Source organism: Macrotis lagotis, chromosome 7 (assembly GCF_037893015.1).
Source record: "Macrotis lagotis isolate mMagLag1 chromosome 7, bilby.v1.9.chrom.fasta, whole genome shotgun sequence".
Classification (NCBI taxonomy): domain Eukaryota; kingdom Metazoa; phylum Chordata; class Mammalia; order Peramelemorphia; family Peramelidae; genus Macrotis; species Macrotis lagotis.
In genome coordinates, this window is record NC_133664.1 from 17,991,124 (window position 1) to 18,012,812 (window position 21,689).

Below are 21,689 nucleotides of genomic sequence, written 5' to 3' on the forward strand. Positions count from 1 at the left end.
GCAGACTGGGGGGGGGGGTCCTAGTGGAGAGATGGCTGAACTTCTGAGCTGTGTGATCACAGGCAACTTATTTAACCCTCTGGTTAGTAGCTTCCACATCTTTAAAATGGGAGTAATAATATTCACTGTACAGGGTTATCAGGAAGCAAAAATGGAAAAAAAGCCAACTTTAAAGGACTCTCTATTAATATATATATAGTTATCATGATTTTATCTCATTAGCTTACCCATAAAACCCCACAAACAAGAGTAAATGTTGCCATTATTTTGTCCTTGAGAGAATGACTTTGGGCCCTTGGCAGCCTCTAGACATCAGGGGTAGTGTATCTCAGCTCTCACCTCAAGGAGGTTGTATCATGTAATGCCTACAAATGCAGAACCAATCAACAAACATTTATTAAATGCCTACTGTATATTGGCCCTGTGCTGGGTTGCAAAGGCTAAAATAGAAACACCCCTGACCTGAAGGAGCTTATATTTTTGGGGAGAATCAAACAGATTCAAACTTCGCTGATGTTTGAGAGGTGACTTCTCCCATTGTGTGTGTGTGTGTGTGTGTGTGTGTGTGTATGCACACACATCTGTTCCTCATCAATATAAAGGAACATTTGGATTAGATGACCCCTGAGATCACTTGAAACATTAAATCTATGAACCAAAGTAACTATAAAATCTGTAGTGGATGGAAGGTGAGAACTGGAGTCAGCATGATCTGAATTCAAATCTGACCTCAGATGTGAACTAGCTATATGACCTGGGCAAGTCATTTGTCTCTCAGCCTCAGTTTCCTCATCTGTACAATGGGAATAATAAGAGCAAAGACCTCAAATTGTTTTTGTAAGGATCAAATGAGATACTACACAGAAACACTTTGCAAATTGTTAAAAAGCTACTTTTATAGACAAAGGGACATTGGGTTTGTGGGGACTCTTAGGTCTTGGGGAATCTGAGACAACTTCTTGGAAGAACTTTCTCTTGGTTTTAGTCTTAAAGGGGGATTTTAAGAGATAAATATTCAGAGAAGGGCTGCCCAACCTGTGTTGTTGAGAATGGGGTGTTATGGAGGAGTAATAGTAAGCAGGTTTCTGGGTTGGACCATGGAATTTTGGAGCGAGTCATATGTATTCAACCTGGAAAGAGGCTGAAGCCAGACCTTGCAAGATATCAATGTTAAATAGAGGCAATTGGGAGTCATAGAATGTTCTTGAGTAGAGGAGTGACACGATCAGACCTGCACTTTTGAGTTTATTGATTTGGCACCTGGTTGGAAGATTTACTGGAGAAGAGAGAGATGTGACCCATGGAGTCCACTTGGGAGCCATTAAATAGTGCATGATGGAGGTACCTGATAGCACCTGATCCCAGGTGACTGATATAAATAGATTCTTGGGGATAGATGCAAATGAGGTAGAAGAGCTAGAATTGTCAGAATTTGCCATCTGATGGGATGTGGAAATAAGGAAGTGACCAGGACAGACCTCTCCCTTCTGGCTTTCATAGATGGCATGGAAGAAGACCCGGAAGGTTTCTCCAATGTCATAGAGACTTTGGGTCTCTACAAGGTAAAGGATGATCAGTGGATCAATGGGGACTCTGAGAAGATTGTACTTGACTGGGTCATCGAGTCTTGAAAGGCTCCTCCCCATCAGACACTTTTTCTTTACTCAGTCATTACCTGAACCTGCAATAACTAGGTAAACCAACTAAAATGCCATCCCCATCTGGGAAGCTGACTATTCAGGTGTTCCTTATCAAAAAGCTTTTGATTCCTGTGAGGAAGGAGGGGCAACCTACCCTCCACCGCTCATCTCTCTGTGTCTTTGTTCTTGTCATCACTTCCATCTCTTAGTTAATTCTTCAAAAGTCAGAAAATCCCATGTGCCATGGAAGTCCTTCATATTCTCCCTGACTACTAATGTCTTCTTCTCTCAGATGGCCTTCCATCTCCTCTGTATGAATCTTATATCCACATGGTTGGAATGTAAGCCCCTGGAGGGTAGGAATGGTCTTTTACCCTTTCTTTGTATCCCCACTGATTAGTACAGTCACTGGCACATAAAAGGTGTTCCCTAAATGCCTGTTGGTTGACTTACTGACCTTTGGTGAGTTAGCAGAGAACAGATTTCTCTCTGCCTTGACCTTTGGCTGAGACGTTCAGTTCGATTACAAAGATTTGAAGGCCCAACATTCAGAAGAAGGATCTTTCATTTTCTCTGGGCCTGGAGGGACAAACAGAAGCAATGGCCGGGAGGGGATTTTGTAGCAAGGTAGATTTAGACTTCATGTAAAGGGGGGAAACCTTCTTAATAATTAGAGTTGTCCAAAAGGGGAATGGGCTTCTTTGGAAGGGAGTGAGTTCTTCCTAGCTAGAAGTATCCAAGCAGAGAATCAGTGACCATTTGTGAGACATGCTAGAGAGGAAATTCTTGTCCAGGTCTAACTTTAGACTTGTTGGTCTCTAAAGTCCTTTCCAGCTATGCTAGCCTTTGTGACTGTGACAGTTTCTATGATTCATCTGGATTTCTGGACCCATGATGATTATCCACTAATTAATATTGCATCTTCTGAAAATCAGAGTGATGCTAATGTGGAATATTGGACCTCCAAGGCTTCAATGCATCTTTAATCAAGGTTATCCTTTCGTCAGAGCATATCGCAGCCTCTTCATGCCTTCTCATTCCATGTTTTCCTCCAAAACTTCCATGTGTGTACTGCTAAACATGCCTTTCCCCAAGGCTTTTTATATTTTAGGAGGGTACCAGGGTTTCTCTGGATTGCCCCAGACCACCATGCCTAGGCTGTTCATACTTCTAGGTCTCAGTGTCTCCTTTACTTCCCTTGATATCATATATTTCTCTGTACTAGCCTTCTCTTTTAAGTTCCAAGAGCAGGATCCATGTCAAATCTGTCGTTTTCTTTTCTGATCTGTCTCACACACAGTAGGTATTTAATGTTTGTTGGATGAATGAATGGGAGATGAATGGTTGCCTGGGGATAGACAGAGGTAGAGAGAAAGGTCCCTACTGTTCCAAACATTTCCAAATGAATTTGTTCATTTGTTTCAGTCTTGTTTGACTCTTGGTGACTCCATCTGGAGTTTCCTTGGCAGAGAAACCGGAGGTTTGACATTTCCTTTTCCAGCTCCTTTTCCAGATGAACAAACTGAAGTCAACAGGGTTAAGTGGGGGGTGGCTAGGTGGTGCAGTGGATAGAGCATGGCCCTGGAGTCAGGAATACCTGAGTTCAAATCTGGCTTCAGACAATAATTACCTAGCTGTGTGGCCTTGGACAAGCTACTCAAACCCATTGCTTTGCAAAAAACCATAAAGGTTAAGTAATAAATATCTGAGACTGGATTTTGAACTTGGGATTCTTAAATCCAGGCCGAGTGCTCTATTCACTATGGTATCCCATAACTGTCCTGCAAATGAAGGCAGGATTATTTGTTGAAAAAGGTGTCACCATCAGGGAAGTCAGGTGGCACAGTGGATAGAGCACTGACCCTGGATTCAGGAGTACCTGAATTCAAATCTGGACTCAGACACTTAATAATTACCTAGCTATGTGACCTTGGGCAAGTCACTTAACCCCATTGCCTTGTAAAAACCAAATAAAAAAAGAAAACAGCCTTACCAGTTTCACAGAGTTTCCTTGTGATTGAAAATATTAATACTTAATAATGATTAACATGTAGGTGGTGCTATTAATATGCCCATTTTACAATTGAAGTGACTGAGGCAGAGAGAGACTAAGGCAAATTAAAAAATTTGCCCAGAGTCACATCATGACTGGTCAGTGAATGGGACAGGACTTTAGGTCTTCCTGAATCATCCTCCAGCACTCCATTATGGCTGCTTTTTAACTTAACTTTGCTATATTAGTCTTGGCCAGGTTAAAAAAAGGTAGAGTGATCTATCTGTGATCTTGAAGGCTTTGGCATCCCTGAGGGCCAGGGCCATTTTGTTTTTCAGGAGGACCTTTGTATTTCTCATGCCTAAAACCAGACCTTGGCCATGATGGAGTGGAACTGAATCCACTCAGCCTGGCTCCATGGCTAGCAGAGAGTGGGAGCTTACTGAATTGAATTGGTGGTGAGCCACACTATTTTAAAGTAAAGATTTGCCAAACAGATCAATTATGTAAGTAAAATGACTTGGGGAATATTTACACTTCTGAAGGCAAGAGTTATTTCAACTCTTCTTGGATATCTTAGAAGCATGCATTTTCTTAGAGACCAGGAGGTGCTAATTATAAATAATTTCCCCCCCTTTTTCCAGAAACTTTAACCCCAAGATATATTGCTAGACAATTCTTGATTAGCCACTGTACTCAGAAGAAAAAATGCAGCACCCCTTACTCAGCTTTATCTACTGTGTGGTTTCTCTGGGTTTGAATTTAGATCTTTTTTTTAATGTCACTGATTTCTCTGGCCATCTGGGAAACTTTTGGACTCCATCAAATAAAATTCATAAAAACATACAAGAAGATACAAAGAAAACCAATTTATTTAAATGACCAAATACATATTGAATATATCTTTAAGAAAATAACCAATATGTGGACCCTAGATTAAGAATGTCTGAGTTTGATGAATCCTAAGGTCATTTGAAATTCTAAATCTTGAAGTCTCATGCCTCTTGTTCTAGCTTGTCCACCAACAGTTCCTTGTGTGACCAGGGTCCAGAGAGTTATGATCTGCCCCTGGTCATTCCTTCATCAGCAAAATGATAAGATTCAGCTCAATGACCTCTTTCACCTGTATATCAACTGAGCCATTATCTTTAACCTCTTCATTTGTAAAATGTGGGGAATTGGCTTAGATGGTCTCTAAGCTCTTCAGCTCTAATCGATGATATATGACTCTTAAAACAATTAATTATTTCAGACCTTACACAAATTTAGACTGGCCTTAACTTTCTCTTGGTCTGAGCTAATGAGCATGTATGGCTAAATGGATGGATGGATGCTTGGAATAGACAGAGACTCAGATCCTCATATCATTCACTACTGATTTTCAGAAGGTTCTATTTCCCATCTGTCTTACTCAAGACCCTCAGGAGAAGTGTTAAAGCCATAGGAATGAGATTGTTGCTGAAACTATGAAACCCCTTGTGTCCACTGCTCTGTAATGGGTTTTCTTGTCTGCCCAGAGCCTGTTGCCTTTCCTCCATGGTGAGGGAGGAAAAATGAAACATGGGTAAATACATAACTTAAGGGTTGTTCTACAGCTAAGTAAGCTAGTCACCTATTATTAAATGCACAGCAGACTAAACAAATTTTTTTCAAGGCATCGGGTTTCAAGCCTTAGATTTGTGCTTGTCCCATAGCTTCCCTTAGAAGGAATCATGTCAGCTACAGCTGAAGAAGATGATAGGAGTCAAACTCTGGAAGAATAGGGGGTCTTGCAGTAGTGTTCAAAGGGTTTATTATAGCTGTTGACCGCTCATTCCCTCCCCATAAACACACAAACATATATGTATGTGTATGTCACATGAACAAAGTGTTAAAGATTAGATTAAGAGTTTAGAAATGGAAAAGACCATATGGTCAACTCCATGGGTGTGGGACTCCCCATGTCCCCATTTTACAGATGAGAAAACCAAGGTCAAGAAAGATCACATAATTTACTGAAAGTCACACAGTGGCAAAGCTAGATTTGAACCCAAGTCCTCTGACTGCATAGCTAGGACATTTTGCATTATGGCATTGTTATATACCACTTATCTTTTTGGTTAGTGTGTCCATCAAAACCTCAGGGGGTGAAGCAAGTTAGCACCACAAGTCCTTTAAGCTTGGGCAGATCCCAACATAACTCTATAGCAGGAATTTGCAAGGCTCCTTGGTTTGCAGGAAACTAGTTCTTAATTCTCAGAAATGAATCCCAACACAGAAATATGGCTGGTTTTGTGATGGGGTTCCTCACCCCCACTCCCAGCTTCAAAGCCAATTTCCAACATATCTGTCAATTGAGGACTGAGAAAGATTTTTTTCTTTAGACCTTTTCCCTACATTCTTCTGACCTCCTCTGACTCAGTTGTGCCAAATAAAGGTTTTGTTTGAAAGATGAGTATTCTGCATTGATTATTAAGAAAAGGAACATGACCAGCTTGAAGAGCCCAACTCATTCCCAAGGTGTATGAATTATTACTGTTAATTCTGCAAGGTTGGGCATCCAGGTCAATTCATCTTCATATTGAGTGATGACGGAGTGTCAAAGACTCAAGAGATGAAAATGATGGTGGTCCCTACTTTTGAGCTTGTGGTCTAATGTGGAGATAGAGATCTGAGTTCAAATTCTAATTCTGCCATTTGGCTGATATTGGCCAAATCATTTCACCTCTGTAAGATGAAACAGTTGGACAAGATTTCCTAGACATTCCCTAAATAATCCTAAAGCATTGGATACAAAGAAGAAACAATGAGGGAGGGTAGAAAATGGAATGGCTTCCTTTAGGCAATCCTGGTGGCCCAGGCTGCATGTCCAGACCAATCCTCTAGGCTTTTGAACATTCCCCCCCTGACTGACTGCACCTTAGCTATTAACATCCCATTGGGCCTAGACTGTTATTATCATCTGGTATGCCCCCCCAAACCGGGGAGACTCCCTGTAGTCAGGACCTCCTGTCATTGCTCAGAAAGGTGTGGCTTTCAGAAACCTGAAGTCACAATCAGGGATGTATTAGCCTCTGATTTTCTGGTTGGATCTAACTAGGTGTGGGGGCTTTGACGTAGCCTCCGATTTGAGGTCTTGTTTGCCTCCTCCTGCAGAAACTCAACTATCTGCCTTAAAAATCCTCCTGGTATCTCCTGGGGTCTCCTGATGAGTCATACCAGAGAACCTGCAGTCACCCCGATAAATGAGGAAACCAAATGTTAGCTTCAGGAACAGGAACCAACCACTACCAGGCCCAACTCTGCTTCCTGTTGGAGCTGACATTAAATGCTCATTTGCAAGAACAAATGATTTTTGAAAACTAACAACAGTGAGACTGATCTTTTCCAAATGTGGACATAGGAGCCTGTTTTGAATTTCTAAAATGGCATCATATGGGGAAAAGGAGTATGGCAGAGGGACTCAAGAAGCAGCCCTGCCTGGAGGAGGGAAACCTAATATCTGGACTCTTCTCTTACGGTGACTGAGTCTGAGTGACATGAACTGAAGACAATGTGTGCCTGCAACTGGAAATTATTAAGGATTGCTGATTGGTGTATGTGGAGAGAATTTCCATAGTAGGAATTCCCCATATGACTGAAAATATGGTTTTAGAGTTTAAAAAATATATTTACATACTTATATATGTTGTATATTATAATATTTATAATGATTAGTTATACATGTATTTATAAATATTATATTTATATGTATAAGTTATAAATATAAGTATCATATAAAATATATAGACATCTAGGCGGCCCAGTGGATAAGTAGATAAGTCTACAAGTAAATATTATACGTTATACATATTAGTTGCAAGGATTATATCGTAAGTTAAAAATATAATAAGCATTGTATAAAATCTAGAGACAGCCAGACGGTCCAGTGGATATCACTAATTAGACGAGAAGTCAGAAAGAGCTGAGTTTAAACCCCACCTGAGGACTTTTGCCAGTAAGACTTTGTACAAGATATACCCCTTTCCATCAACAGCATCTTGGTTTAAAAATGATAAAACACCAGCATGAAAAGACATGATGATAGAAAGTCTGTCTTTTGGTTGGAGCAGAAAGATGGCAGAGGGTGGCATCAGCAATGGCATGAATCAGTCATAGACTGCTCAGAACTTGCCTTGTTAACTCTTTTGAAGAATGAGTCCCAGTTAAAAATGCAAGAGCTTTGGACTTTAGTAGTACATCTGCACTTGGGGGGTCAAATTTAGAATGGGGAGAGATTCTTTTAGGCCACTGGGTCCAACCTTTCATTTGATAGATGAAGGAGGAAACAGTCCTAGAGAGAGGTGATTTGGCCAAAGGTCATACAGTGGCAGAGCTAAGCTCTGCTTTCAGGTCCTATTCCTACAAATTCAGTGCCCTTTCTGTCTCTTTAGTAGCTCCACCTTGGTTCTTCAACACTTTATATCTGTTGTCGTCCCAGTGTGTAGAGTCTGTTCACCAGAACAGTTCACAAACTCTGTGTCTCTCTTCCTATGTGGTTCTTGTTTGTATTTTCTCCCAAACTCTGCACAGAGAATTTCTTCTGTGCCCTGGTGAACCTCCCCTTAGATTTGAACTATTTTGGAGATACTTAAATATGTTCAGGCCTTCTCACTTTGAACTTGCTCACCTCCTTATTCAATCATAAAGACTTTTGATACTATTCTTTTGCAAATGAATTGTCTCTGAGCACGGGTGATTTCATCCGCCATATTTCTTTCCATTTCCCTTCAGGTCTGTCCAATTAGTTCTTTAGAGTTCATATTGTTTCTTGATTTAGAGACATTTCATTTTACATATCCAGGATAATGGTGGTGTTAACTGCATGTATGTCTATGTATGAATGCATGTGAATATATATATATATATATGTGTGTGTGTGTGTAAAATAACTTGGGATCACTGAAAGTACTGAACAATACCCCAAAATACCCCAAATATAATCCTTCCTATTCTCCTCCTGGGGTTCAACCCTGGGCCTGGACAGCTTTCAATACTGAGTAGAGAGATAGAGATACTGATGTCAGCCTTTCAATCAATCAGTAAGCATGAATTAAGGCCTACTGTGTGCCAGACAGTAAACTAACCACTGGGAAGACAAAGAGAGTTCAAAGACAGTTCCTGTCCTCAAAGGAGCTCCTCAATCCTAATGGGGGGAGACAGCAAGTAAACAAATATGTACAAATAAACTATAGACAGGGCAAATAGGCAATAATTTTATTGGGAATAGCAAGCAATAATTTTCAACATAGAAGCCTAGATATATACATATAATATATGATGGTGATATTTGTCCTATGGTTTTGAAGAGATGTTTTTAATTTGCTGGGTTCCAGTAAAGAAGCAGCTTTCCTGCTCTCTGCCTTTGGAATTTATGAAGAAATACGTTGGCCAGAACAAAATTACTTCATTAAGATAAAGAAATGGGTTTTTTTTTGTTTTACAAATTCAGTTCAATTCTGGACTTTTTGACTACTAACTGTACTAGTTGCTATAAATAAGAAGAGAAATATTAAATGATTTTTGGCCTCTGGGGCCGCAGCAGAGATAAGTAAATAGAAAATGAAGGGAAATAAGTTCAAAGTCATTTCCTTGAGTGAGGAGCATTAGGGGAAGGATGGAGCAGGTAAATAAATCACCATGGGCCTCCAAGTCTCCCCTGGCAGCTCAAGTTCTTTCAGAGCAATTATCTAACTAGTGGGAAGGCCATTGGTTTGCTTAACTTGGAAAAACAAGACTCTCCTTTCTCTGTGTCAGCCCAACTGGCCCTGACTGAAGATGGCAGACTGTCTCATTCTTCCCTCCCCTTCTTGCTCAGCTGCCAGAGTCTGTCAGCTTCACCTCCATCAACTCTCTCCGTCCATTTCCTGGGCACCATTCCTGCCTAGAGGATTCTGTTCAGGCCTTCGTTACCTCTTGCCTAGATTGGTGTCTTATTTCAGTTCCTTACCCAGCCATCATACTATCTTAGCCTGAGTGATTCCTTGTTTCTTAATTTCATCTGTTCTCTCCCATCATTGTGCCTTTGCTCACTCTGTGTCTCCTTCTTAGAAAAGAGAGTCGCCATAGCTGCAGCCTCATGGAAGTGGCGTCTTTCTTCAAGGTCAGAGTCAAGTTCAGTTGCCCCCAAGCCGTTCCTGGTTACTTCTTCCCCTATCCCAGCTTAATGTAAAGCTTTTTTTTTTTAAAGCAATCACTTCAGTCTCTTCATTTAACCTCTCGTGTAATTGTATCCTTATAGGTCACAGAGCTTATCGGGCAGGTTTAGGTTCTCCTTGAGGGTAAGAACTGAGTTATTTTGTATGCCAAGAACCCACATAGGCATGCCATGTCTATATCTAATGCCATAAACTTTTTATTGCTGACTTTAAAAATACCCGTTATTTTTTCTGATTCCCCACTGAGCCCTCCACACCCAATAGCTGCAGTGACTGTGCTTGATTGACTAACTGATTGCTGAGAAGGAGAGATGTGTGTTTCAGTATTGATTTTTCCATTTCCAATGGTTTTCTCAGACTGAAATTGGTCATTACAATTAATCAGAGCTGATTATCTATGGAGTTGCTATTATCGTTCTCCTGCTTCTATTTTTCTTCCCTGTATCTGTTCAAGCTAAATTTCCCATATTTCTTTGAGTTTCTCACAATCATGGCTTCTTATAGCCCAATATTCCATTATATTCACATACCACAACTTGTTCAGACACTTCCCAGGTGACAGACACTCCCTCTGTCCAGTTGTTGCATTTTTTATTTTGAATTCAATTTATTTTGAAGATTCTGTCCCTAAGGATTAGAAATCCAAACTTATTTCAATGCATCCCGAACCTCCCAAATTTTCTAAGATGGCACTTCTCAGGCACCCTTGGAAGTTCACAGGATCGCAGATTTAGAGCTGGCATAGAATAGAATGTCATAGTGTTTAAATCCCCATTTGTACAGATGAGTTAACTGAGAATTAGAGAAGGCAAGTGACTTCTCTAGAGTCACACAGTTAGTAATTGTGTAAGACACAATTCATACCCAAGTCTTCCTGACATTAGGGCTCCATCGATGACAACCATAAGTCTAGAGGACCCACCCCAGGTGTTTACATGGACTGTTTGTACTCACCCTGTGATAGAGCATTCTGAGCTCCTATTGGTTTGATCAGCCATCGTAGGAAACCCTGTCAATAGTCTCAAACATAGTGATGCCATTTTGTTCTTCTTTGATAAGGAAGGACAAGAACCAACCAACTGATTGAGCCCCAATACAAGTGACTCCTGTTGGCAGAAGACATGAAATGGGATTGATTTGGCATATTTTAAATACATACCATCTCAACCTAACTGGGTCTTCATTAGTGCATCTCAAGGCAAACCTTTTATTCATCTCTAACTGCCACCACCACAGTGGATGCTCCAAACCTTTCCCTTCCTCCTACCCTAAAGGTTCCCTTGCCATCACTCTCCTCTCTGAGGAAAACCTTGAATACTTCTCCAATATCACTGAAGTCACCTGTTGTGACCTTTTTCACCTCCCTTTCTCAGTAGTTCAAACACTCAGACTTTTGCCACTAGTGTGATCTTGGGCAAGTCAATAATGCCCTTGTGCCTCAGTTTACTCATGTATAAAATGAACAAGGAGGCCCCTGAGGTCCCTTTAATCTCTAGATCTGTGATCTCAGGAAACCCTTACTGTCTTCACCACTCTTCTCCTTCCCTCTGATCTCAGCAGTAAGGAGCTCTTCCTACTTATCAAGGTTACCCTTTCTACTTGTGTTCTTGATCCCGTTCTAGCCAGAGTCTTCTGGAACCTCTCTCCTTTAAACATCACTGGGTCTCTCTAGGCTAAAAAAGAAATAAAAGCCCTTTTGTGACCCTGCTTCTTCAAGTTTCATAGCTAAACTGCTTTCAGCAACTCCCTAGAGCCCTCTGTTGTCTGATTTCTACTCCCATCCCCACCACTACTGTTTCTATGACCCCTTAACTGCTGGATCCAAAGACTCAGTTGTCTTCATCCCCTTCTTTTATTATGACATGTTAGCCAGCCTGTTTGTTTCTATCTCTTGTCTTGGCCTCTGGGCTTCTGGGTCACTGGCCTCTCTTGCCTTTTTTCCTTTGGTCTTGACTCTTCCTTCCCTGGCTCCTCCTAAGAGTGGGAACATCCCCTGAGTCATCACCCCCTTTCCCTCCCTCTCTGCCTCCATTCTCTTCCTTAGTAATCCAATCAACTTGATAGCTTCCTTTTTTCATCTCTGCTTAGGGTGTTTAAGGCTGTGTATCTAATCCTGACTTGCACTTCTGCTTTTCTGATGGCCTGAGGGATATAGGGATGTGGGGAAAAGAGCCCTGGATTAGAGGCAGAGGACCTGAGTTCAAATACTCTGCCTCTTACTACCTGTGAGTCCTTGGTCAAGTCATCTACTTTGTATGTTTTTGTATATATCTGTATATATAGATATAGATATATAGATATATAGATACACACACACACATATACCATTTGTATGTTGTCTTTTCTTTTAAAATGCATTTTCCTTGAGGGCAGAATATGTCCTTGGCCTATCTGTCCATCTGGAGACACCCTGATTCATATCTGGTCATTGGACCCAGATAGCCCCAGAAGAAAAAGTGAAGCTGGTGACTTAGCATAGCCCTCCCCTCACACAAATCCAATTCACGTGCTTGTTGTGACCCTTATATCATGGTTGTTTTTGAGAACAAAGGACGAATGTCATCATTATTCATCCTCAATCATTCTTATCTGTGATTTCTCCACTCCCTCCCCCAACACATAATAAGTGGCAGTTTGGATTGGTTTCCAATGGATTTGGAGTCAAAGAGCCTGGGTCCAGATTCTACTTCTGAACTTTGTTCATCCTTAGCAAGTCCTTTCTCCTTTCTGAACCTCAGTTTCCTCATCTGAAAAATGCTGAGGATGAGGAAGATAGTCTCTTAAAAATTCCTCCCTATCCTTCATCTCTGACCCTAGAATCCTTTCACCTCAACATTCAATAATAGGCGAAATTTAACCCATAGGTTGGCATAGACTTTTTTGTGGTGGGGTAGAGTGGCATTTTTTAAAGTTCTATTTGACTTTGAATCCGAAGTGGGGGGAGGGAAGCACCTCATTCTACATCATGTCGATATCTCTCCTCAGATCAGACTCCGACACCCACTAGATTTTTGAAGAACTGTGAGGAGGTGGGTCTCTTCAATGACATCGACTGCTCCCTGGAGCATGAGTTTCGGAAAGCCCAGGAAGAAGAGACCAGTAAGAGGGTAAGTCTGAATTCGTGCAAGCTTCCACTCTATTCCTTCTAGATTGTAAACCTCTATAACCTCTTCGATAGCTTCAGTTGGAAACTAGGTGGCACTGCAGATTGTGGGTAAGTGTGGCTTCAGATATACTCCATTCATTCCCCAAGTGCTTGCCTAGAGAAAGAAGCTCATTGAGCCCCTCCTGCTGAAAACGGAATTGGGGCTGTTGACTCCCCAGCCAGGAAAACCACAAGGAAAATAAAATGAAATCAAAGCAAAACCTACATGGTTCTCTAAGAGACAGCTTTAGTTTTATCTTCCTATCCTTTTCCATATACGATTAAGTCATCTGAAAATCCAGTTAGTTGAATGGTAACAGTAAACCTTGTGCAGGTGGAGAATTAAGGATGACCCGGAAAATGGGAGAATAATAAAAAGGATCTATGTGGAAGGATCATCTGGACCCTAGTCTTATTTGCCCACTTAGCTTCTATCTCTGAGTTAGTTCATAAGTATCAAACCTAACCACACAATTTTAACCAATATTAAATTATTTGTTGATAACTTCTTTATAATATCATTTGTGGTCAGGAAGCACTCTTTCCCCTTCCCGCCTTTCTTTCTTTTTTTCTTTTTTTTTTTATGATTTTCCTTGTTATCTTAGAACTTTTATACTATTTTTTTAGAATTTTATTTAAATCTATAAATAATTTCTTGGCAGTTTAATGGAAATAGCACTAAATCTGTAAATTAATTTTGGAGGTATTGACATTTTTATTTTATTGGTATAGTCTCACTATGAATACTAAATAATCTTGTGATTATTTAAGTCATGCTTTGTTTTCTTAAGGAGGGGATTTTTCCTCTAGTTTGATTTGGACGTCCCTTCCAGTTCTAATAGTCTTTGATTCTGATTCTGGGACTCTCCACCATTCTATGCTTCCTTTCAGGATTCAGGCTGCCTTCATGTTGGACATTCTTTTACATTGTCATGATGATCTTTGTACATTATGAAACTCGAAAGATAGTAGGTGGGTGACTGTGGAAGCAGATTAAAGGGCCTTGGAAAGGATTATCAAGCATGGGGTCATGAATATCTCCTGATGAGTCTGGTTAGAAGAGAATTTGGAAAAGTTTGTCAGAGAAGGAAAAGTTTTGGGGGAGATCTGGGTAGGTGACATTCCCCCTTTCCATAGCCTTCTCAATTCCAAAGCAGTTTCATGTGCTAAGCCTTGGACAAAAGAAATGTTATGGAATCTTGTACCTTCTGCCTCCAGAATGGTCAACTTTGCTTGATGTTTGACACAGTCATGTTGTGGATATTTTCATGGGACCTTGTGTAGAGCTTCAGGATATTTTCCATGACTCGTCCTTTCAAGACTGACTCTGCCAAAGTTTTCTTATGAAAATGTGAAGCTTCATATAATACAAATAACCACTGGCTTTGGTGTCAGAGGTTCTGGGTTCTGATCCTAGTTGGTCATGTATTGTGTATAAAACCTTAGGTTAGTTCCCCTCACTGGGCCTCAGTTTCTCATTCATTTAGTGACAGATTGGTTTAGATGATTCCAATGTTCCTTCTAACTCTAGATCTGTGACCCTATGAACTTCCTGGAGGGGTACAAGTTGTCGAGGGAAGGAAAAGCTGCCAAGGCAAACTGTAGGCTTTCAACTTGCTTGTCCACCCACACTTGCACCCGAGATGACAGCCTACATTCCCTTCTCCCCACACGAAGAATGCAAACATGGAGGACCCCCCCCCCCCACCATTGTAACACAATACATTATACTCTGGTGGTCTGCTAGCATGTCCATCCATACACCTTTCTTATGAAACCTGTGCTTTCTAATCTCTCTTGTATATAAGATATGCTTAATAAGACTTGTTGAATTGAATTGAATTTTTTTATTTTTATTTTTATTTTTTTTTGCAAGGCAATGGGGTTAAGTGGCTTGCCCAGGGCCACACAGCTAGGTAATTATTAAGTATCTGAGGCTGGATTTGAACTCAGGTACTCCTGACTCCAGGGCCAGTGCTCTATCCATTGTGCCCCTTAAATTGAATTGTTGAGCATAAGTGCCCATTTGTTGGAGGAGAAAACTGAAATGTAAGTGTTCTGATCCGAGGCAGAATATGAATCCAGGTTTCTGGACTCAATATTCAGGGTTCTTTTCATGACATATGAACCTTCTGTAATTGTTTCATTTTTAAAAATTTCAGTCTCAATTGTTCTAACTTGCTAAATCCAAATATTTAAATTGTAATTTGTGGAATAAGCTCTTTGTTAAGAAAATGAGGTTTAAATATCTCCACAACCCCTATTTATCTCAAGTTGCTTATGGGAGAGGCACCTCTTCATTCATGGTTTTGTGGGATTTCACTTTATTTGCTCAGAGAGCTCAGAAAATGCTGGTTAGTCTTCAGAAGACCATGAGCTAAGACAAGACTTTTCAACTTTTTAAAAAATTTATTTATTTAAGGCAATTTAAAGCAAGACTTGCCCAAAGTCACACAGGTGGTAATTATGAAGTGTCTGAGGATGGATTTGAACTCACTGACATCAGGGCCAGTGCTCTATCCACTGTGCCACTTAGCTGCCCCCAAGACTTTTCTACTCCATTAAATGACACATAGAACAAGGTTATCCTGATTTTTCTCCATCTTTAAGTGACTCAGTGGCATAGACCTTCAAGTTGGACACTCCAGAGTTGGGGACCATTTATTTGTTCATTCATACGTTCATTCATTCATTTGTTTATTTAGTTTTGAGCAGAGGTATTTTAATTTATATTTTCTACTTTAAATTTATTTATTTTGAATTTTGCAATTTTTCCTCAAATCTTGCTTCCCTCCCCCCACCTGCCACAGAAAGCAGTCTGATAGTCTTTACATTGTTTCCATGCTATACACTGATGTAAGTTGAATGTGATGAGAAATAAATCATATCCCTAAGGAAAAAAAGTATAAGAGATAGCAAAATTACATAATAAGCTAAAGTTTGTTTTTTTCATTAAAGGTAATAGTCTTTGGTCTTTGTTCAAACTCCACAATTCTTTCTCTGGATACAGATGGTATTCTCCATTGCAGATACCTCAAAATTATGCCTGATTGTTGCACTGATGGAATGAGCAAGTCCATTAAGGTTGATCATCAGGGGACAATTTATTTACAAGTTTAAATGACCTCTATGGGAACTGAGACCCTGAACTTCCTCAGAGGTCACACTATGGCCTGAGTTTGGAGGCTACAAGTCAAGTGAGGGAAAACAAGGCCACTTTTATAAAAGTTAGAATTGAATCATAGACTCTCAGGGACCTTCCATGCTGTCTAAACCAGTGTTGTCAACCTCACATAGAAAGGGGGGTTATTAATGCTTATAGAAAGACCTCTATGGAATATATATTGGCTTAGTTTTAAAATGCAATGTTATCTATTTTTATGTATTTTTTATTTATTTTGTTAATTATTCCCTAATTCTCATTGGATGGGGAAGGGGCAGGAGGGAGAGAATTTGGAATTCACGATTTTTTTAAGTGAATGTTAAATATTGCTGTTCAGTTATGTCTGACTCTTCTTGACCCCATTTGGGATTTTTCTTGGAATAGTTTGCCATTTCCTTCTCCAGCTTTCTATAGATGAGAAAACTGAGGCAAAGAGAGTTAAGTGGCTTGTCCCAGATCAAATAGCTAGGAAGTGTCTGATGTGGGATTTGAACTTAGGTCTTCCTGACTCTGAGCCCAGCTCTGTATCATCCGGGACCTCTCTACTAACCTTTTGTCCCACAGTTTAAACCCTCAACAGCAACAACAACAACAAAATTCAGACCTCTTTCAAATGAATTTCTGACAAGCATCAGCTTGTGCTTGTGAAATAATTTTTAAACATGTCATATTTTAACCTTTGTCTCTAAAATGCTGCCTTTTTTGATCCCAGGAAATGGAGATCCTTTTTGGATACTCTCATTAACCTGGTAATCATGACATCTCTGCTTGCATCGAAGGCATTGATATAAAATGTGAAAACAGCGCCAGGCTATGCCTCGATGCTCTGAGACACTCCAGGAGACCTTACACCAAGATGGCCTCCTTGGGGCCATCAATGACTGCCCTCTTGGGTTTCTTGGATGCTTCCTCTGAGTATCCTAGGCTGGAAGGAGGACACTCTTCATTTTGTCCCTAAGCCTAGTATGAGTGGGGGACTTGGCGTGATCTTTGGCTCACATCTAGGTCAACTGATATCGATTGGTCTGCTCTGTCTCCCAATTTAAGGAGCTGCCAGATGATGGTAGCCAGGTTAGCCTGGGGTGACCTTTTCTGGATGAAACCATGCTTGGTTTGGCTTCTCTTGAGAAACTCTTTCAAGAAGTTCTTTTGAGATGTTCATTAACTATCCCTTTCATAATTTTCCTTAATGGGGGGGGGCTGGACTTGTGACTTCATGGTCGTAGGGATTGGATGGAGAGTTGTTGGGCAGATCAAATGTAATCACATGGAAAGTGCCCTACAGACCTTCAATGGTTATATAAACACTAGCTGTTATTTTTGTTATTAGTAATAATAATTGTGATGGTAACTTTAATACTAGATGTCAGATAGTGAGAATGAGCTGCTTGGAGTTGTGTGGTGTGTGTGTGTGTGTGTGTGTGTGTTAGTGAGTTTGTGCATGTGAGTGTGTAAGACTATGCATGTGGGTGTATGTGTGTGAGAAAAAGAAGGGAGAACAAGGAGCCTTGAAATGATCTCCTTTGTCTTGCTGAGTGAAATATAACATTACGTGGTTTAAGAGTCTGAAGATGAAAAGCCCCGTGTATATGGAAGTACTAAGTGTTCGTCTTCTCCCCCAGGACGGTATTTGACTCATTATGCTGACACAGCACTGGCAAATTAGGGCATTTCCATGCACTTGAATTCCTGCCTAAATGATGAAAAGTCCGGCCCCTCCCCAGAGGATCCAAGGCTGTTTGATTTATGGGAATGCGGACCTGCTGCAATCTGAGGATCTCACAGTTAGAGCGTTAGAGAGCGGGGGCACCATGGGGTCAGTCCTAGTCAGAAAGGGGGACCATAATCTGATGAAAGCCCGGACTGGGAGAGCATGTTAGCTGATAACCCAGATGGCTCAGGGGGCCTCTGCAGGGTTCCCTCAGTCCTGCTTCCTCAGGTCACCGGCATGGAGACAGTTGGTCGCCCTGGAGAGGCAACAGTGAGCTGAGGAAGAAAGTCAGGGACTATGGAGCAGGTCTACAGGTAACACCAAGAGTGATGATTGTGGATTCACCGTTACTACTGGTTTAGAACTGAAAAAAGACCCGAGGCGATCTTAGAGCTGAAGCCGAAAGGAACCTCAGGGGCCGCTGAGTCTAACTGCCCGTTTTACAGGTGAATAAACTGAGGCCCAGAAACCCCCCATGGTGTAGGATCTTGGATCTAAAGCTGGAAGGAACCTCAGGGGTCACCACCGCCAACCACCTTCATTTTACAGATAAGGGAAGTGAGGCCCATGAGAGTCATCTGAAACTCACACACACACACACACACAGTTACCTACATCCCCCCCACAAGCACACACTCACACAAACACACGCTCATACAGTTACTCACATACCAACTCATACAAACCCACATTCTCCCACACACAGATACTCACACATACCATCACCCCCCAAAACACATGCTCATGCACTCACACACGCACACAAAACACATGTACACACATACACACTCACACACACTCACTTGCACTCACACACATGTGCATACATTGTCTGTCTCACACACACACACACACACACAAAATGGAGAGGACTGAGACAATAACTAGGGTCATTGGTTACAAGGAAGCTTCTAAAACTCTCCCTCCAAACCCCAAACATAATGTTAACAATATTGCCAGATACAACTAATGCCAATAGTTGGCCAGTGACTAGTCTCATGGTGGGGGGGGGGGGGGGTAGATCTGTAAACAGGCAAAAAGAGCCTGTTCATCTGAAATGTTTTTTGTTACATGACGGCCCTTGTCCAGCTGAGACCGTCTTTGATCTCTGATTTTTTTTTTTATCAGCCTGACTGAAAGGGAATGCTGATTAACAAAATTATTGGAGAGGACAGTGTGCAGTTTTCTCTCCATCCAAAACCCCCATGGCCCTTCTTCCCCTGATATGAAGGGGAAACCACTTTCTGGTCCCTGGGTTGTCTCCATTCTTTGCCTTCAAACCCCATTTTTTCTGATGGGGCCTTGAAGGGAATGGGGCCTGATGGCTACGAATCACCCGTGGAAATGCCTGCAGTCTAAAGAACAGGCTCAAGGGGCAACAGAAGGGTGCTAGTGTGTCTCGTCAATGGAAGAGTGCCAGGGCTCCGAGGCTCTGCATTCCGGTTCGTGTCTGTGGCTAACTGCTCATGGGACCTCAGATTTGAGACCTGCTACTTTTCTAGTTTACAAAGGTTGCTGCTAAAACCCAATGGCTTGGGCTCAGGGAGCCTCCTGATTAGGGATCTAGCCCGAGTCCAACCTTTTCCCTTCTCTACGCTCCACTTTCCCCATCTGTAAAATGGGGAGTGGTTGCACCCCATGGTTTCTGAGATGTTTCCCAGCCCAAGGTCTGTGATCCAGTGAACATGTTTTTAATGATTAACCATAGTACATGTGAGAGGTCAGAGCCCAAGCAGAGAGGATCCTCTCTTTTCTAGATTGCTCAGTAGATAGAGCTGGTTCTGGAGCCCAGAAGACCTGAGTTTAAAATTCAGCCTCCAAGTAGCCATGTGACCCTGTGCAAGTCACTTAGCTTCAACCTGTCTCAGTTTCCTTATTTGTTAAAGAAAATAGGCATAATAATGATAGCTACCTCCTAGGGTGGTTGTGAGGACAAATAAGATATTATTTGCAGAGCACTTAGCATACAGTAGACATTTAATAACTTATTCTTTTCTTCCCCTTCCCTTTCCTATTATAGGATGTTCTTAGCTATATCTCTAAGGTTACTAGAGGCACCAGTGTCATGTTAATTGGAATTAAGAACCCCCAGTGGAAGTCGTCATGGCTCCCATTGGGATCCTTCACTTTACAGGGAGATGGCACAAGAACAGGATGTTTTCTTATCTCAGGTTCCTCCTTCTTTTTAGACCTGGGACTAACTTGATGCTAGTAAGTCTCTCTCTGACCACTATAGCACCTTGAACATCAGAGATACTTACTGGAGAAACTCTTGTTGGACTGAATTTAGCTTGTCTATGACTTGATGACCCTAAATAATGAGTCACTTATTTAATTTTGAGTGTTTTAATTAGGCAGAAGACACTTGGAAAACAGTGCAATAGTCATTAATTACTGAGTTGTTTTTTTCTCTTTTAATTCTGAGAAATAGAGGTTTTGAGAAATTTCAAGAGACATCCACAAAGTTATCAATAATGCTGTTGATAATCATGATGATGATAGGTACCAGAAGAGAATCCATCAGCATTCTAATATTTTTGCTCAGTTGCAAATAGCAATGATTTTATCCACCTGTACAATGACCCACAGCCTATTACATAGAAAAGTATGAACAGCAGGGACAATGATTTATTTGTCCTGGGACATTTTTGATTGGAAATCCTTTCTAGAAGAAGAGAATGAATTTCCTATAGTATGATGACCAATTTATAATAATTGGCAAGCATTGGCTCATCTGAGTATCATCTGAACAGCATGGTGGGGGGGTTCTGTACAAGTATTGTCTCAGTAAAACTGAGACATGAAGACATGAAGAAAAGCTAAGTGTGGACCTGGGGATCAGGAAAATTTGGTTGTGGCTTCAGTTCTGCTGTTGAAGAGTTTTATGACCTTGACCAAAGCTTAAACTCCTTGGTCCTTGGTTTTCTCATCTGAATAATGGGAGAGTTGGACTGGGTGGTGCCCCATGTCCCCTCCACCTCTATATCAGTAATTATTTGGGGATCCTAGGACCTCCTGGGGGCTGAGTTTCCTCCTTTATAGGGAGTTGGACTAGAAGCTCTTTCAGGTCCATCCCCTTCAGAAGGCCTTCAGAAGCTCTTGGCTGGCTGCCTCTCTCTGTGACTAAGCCTGTGCCATCTCTTCTCCTTCCCGATCTCTAACTGTGTGTGGTCCATGAGTCCCAGGCCTTTTCCTCTGCCCCCCCCCCCCCATTCTGTTCTCTCTTCTCTTTCCACTCTCTCTTTTGGAAATCTTCTTGGCTCCCACCACTGGTCAGTCTGTAGCCCTGGCTCAGTGCTACATCTCAGAGAACCCAGAATCTTGGTCAGACCAAGCCCTTAGACATCACCTTGTCTAGTCTGTTCATTTTACAGGCAATGCAACTGAGGCTTGGCAGAAGGAAGTGGTCTGCCTAGGTCCACAACACTAGATACTGGCAGAGATGAAACTTTATCTAAGGGTCTTCTCACTTCAAGACCAGTCTCTGCCATCTCACATTCCTGACCCTCTCTAGATGGATGAGACAGAGCGTGGTTAGATAGCTAGAGATAATGTGCTATTTCCCATCCATAGCTCCTCACTTCTGCAATGAAAGGTGGGAGGGTATCTTTGCAATTCTCCAGGACCAATTGAGGGCATTACATATCATAATTAATACTCATTTTAATAATAAATAAGGATAATAATGATGCTAATTAGCATTTACCCATCTTAGGGTTACCAAACACTTTTCAAATATCTCATTTGTTCCTCACAACAACCCTGGTTGATGGGATCTGTTATTATTATTCCTATTTTACAGTTGAAAAAACTGAGACAAACAGAGATTGAGTGACTTGTCCAGGGTCCTATAGCTAGTAA

At 41.3% G+C, this 21,689-nt stretch overlaps 1 protein-coding gene across 2 annotated transcripts in view; it reads left to right on the top strand.

Annotated features, from left to right (window-relative positions):
- The window catches only part of CREB5 (cAMP responsive element binding protein 5), a 495,825-nt gene that overhangs the window by 86,907 nt on the left and 387,229 nt on the right, over window positions 1-21,689 (top strand). For both annotated transcript variants that reach the window (XM_074195556.1, XM_074195557.1), the window contains exon 4: window positions 12,795-12,916. In XM_074195556.1, the coding sequence (XP_074051657.1) occupies window positions 12,795-12,916 (122 nt within the window). The remainder of the gene's footprint in view (window positions 1-12,794; window positions 12,917-21,689) is intronic.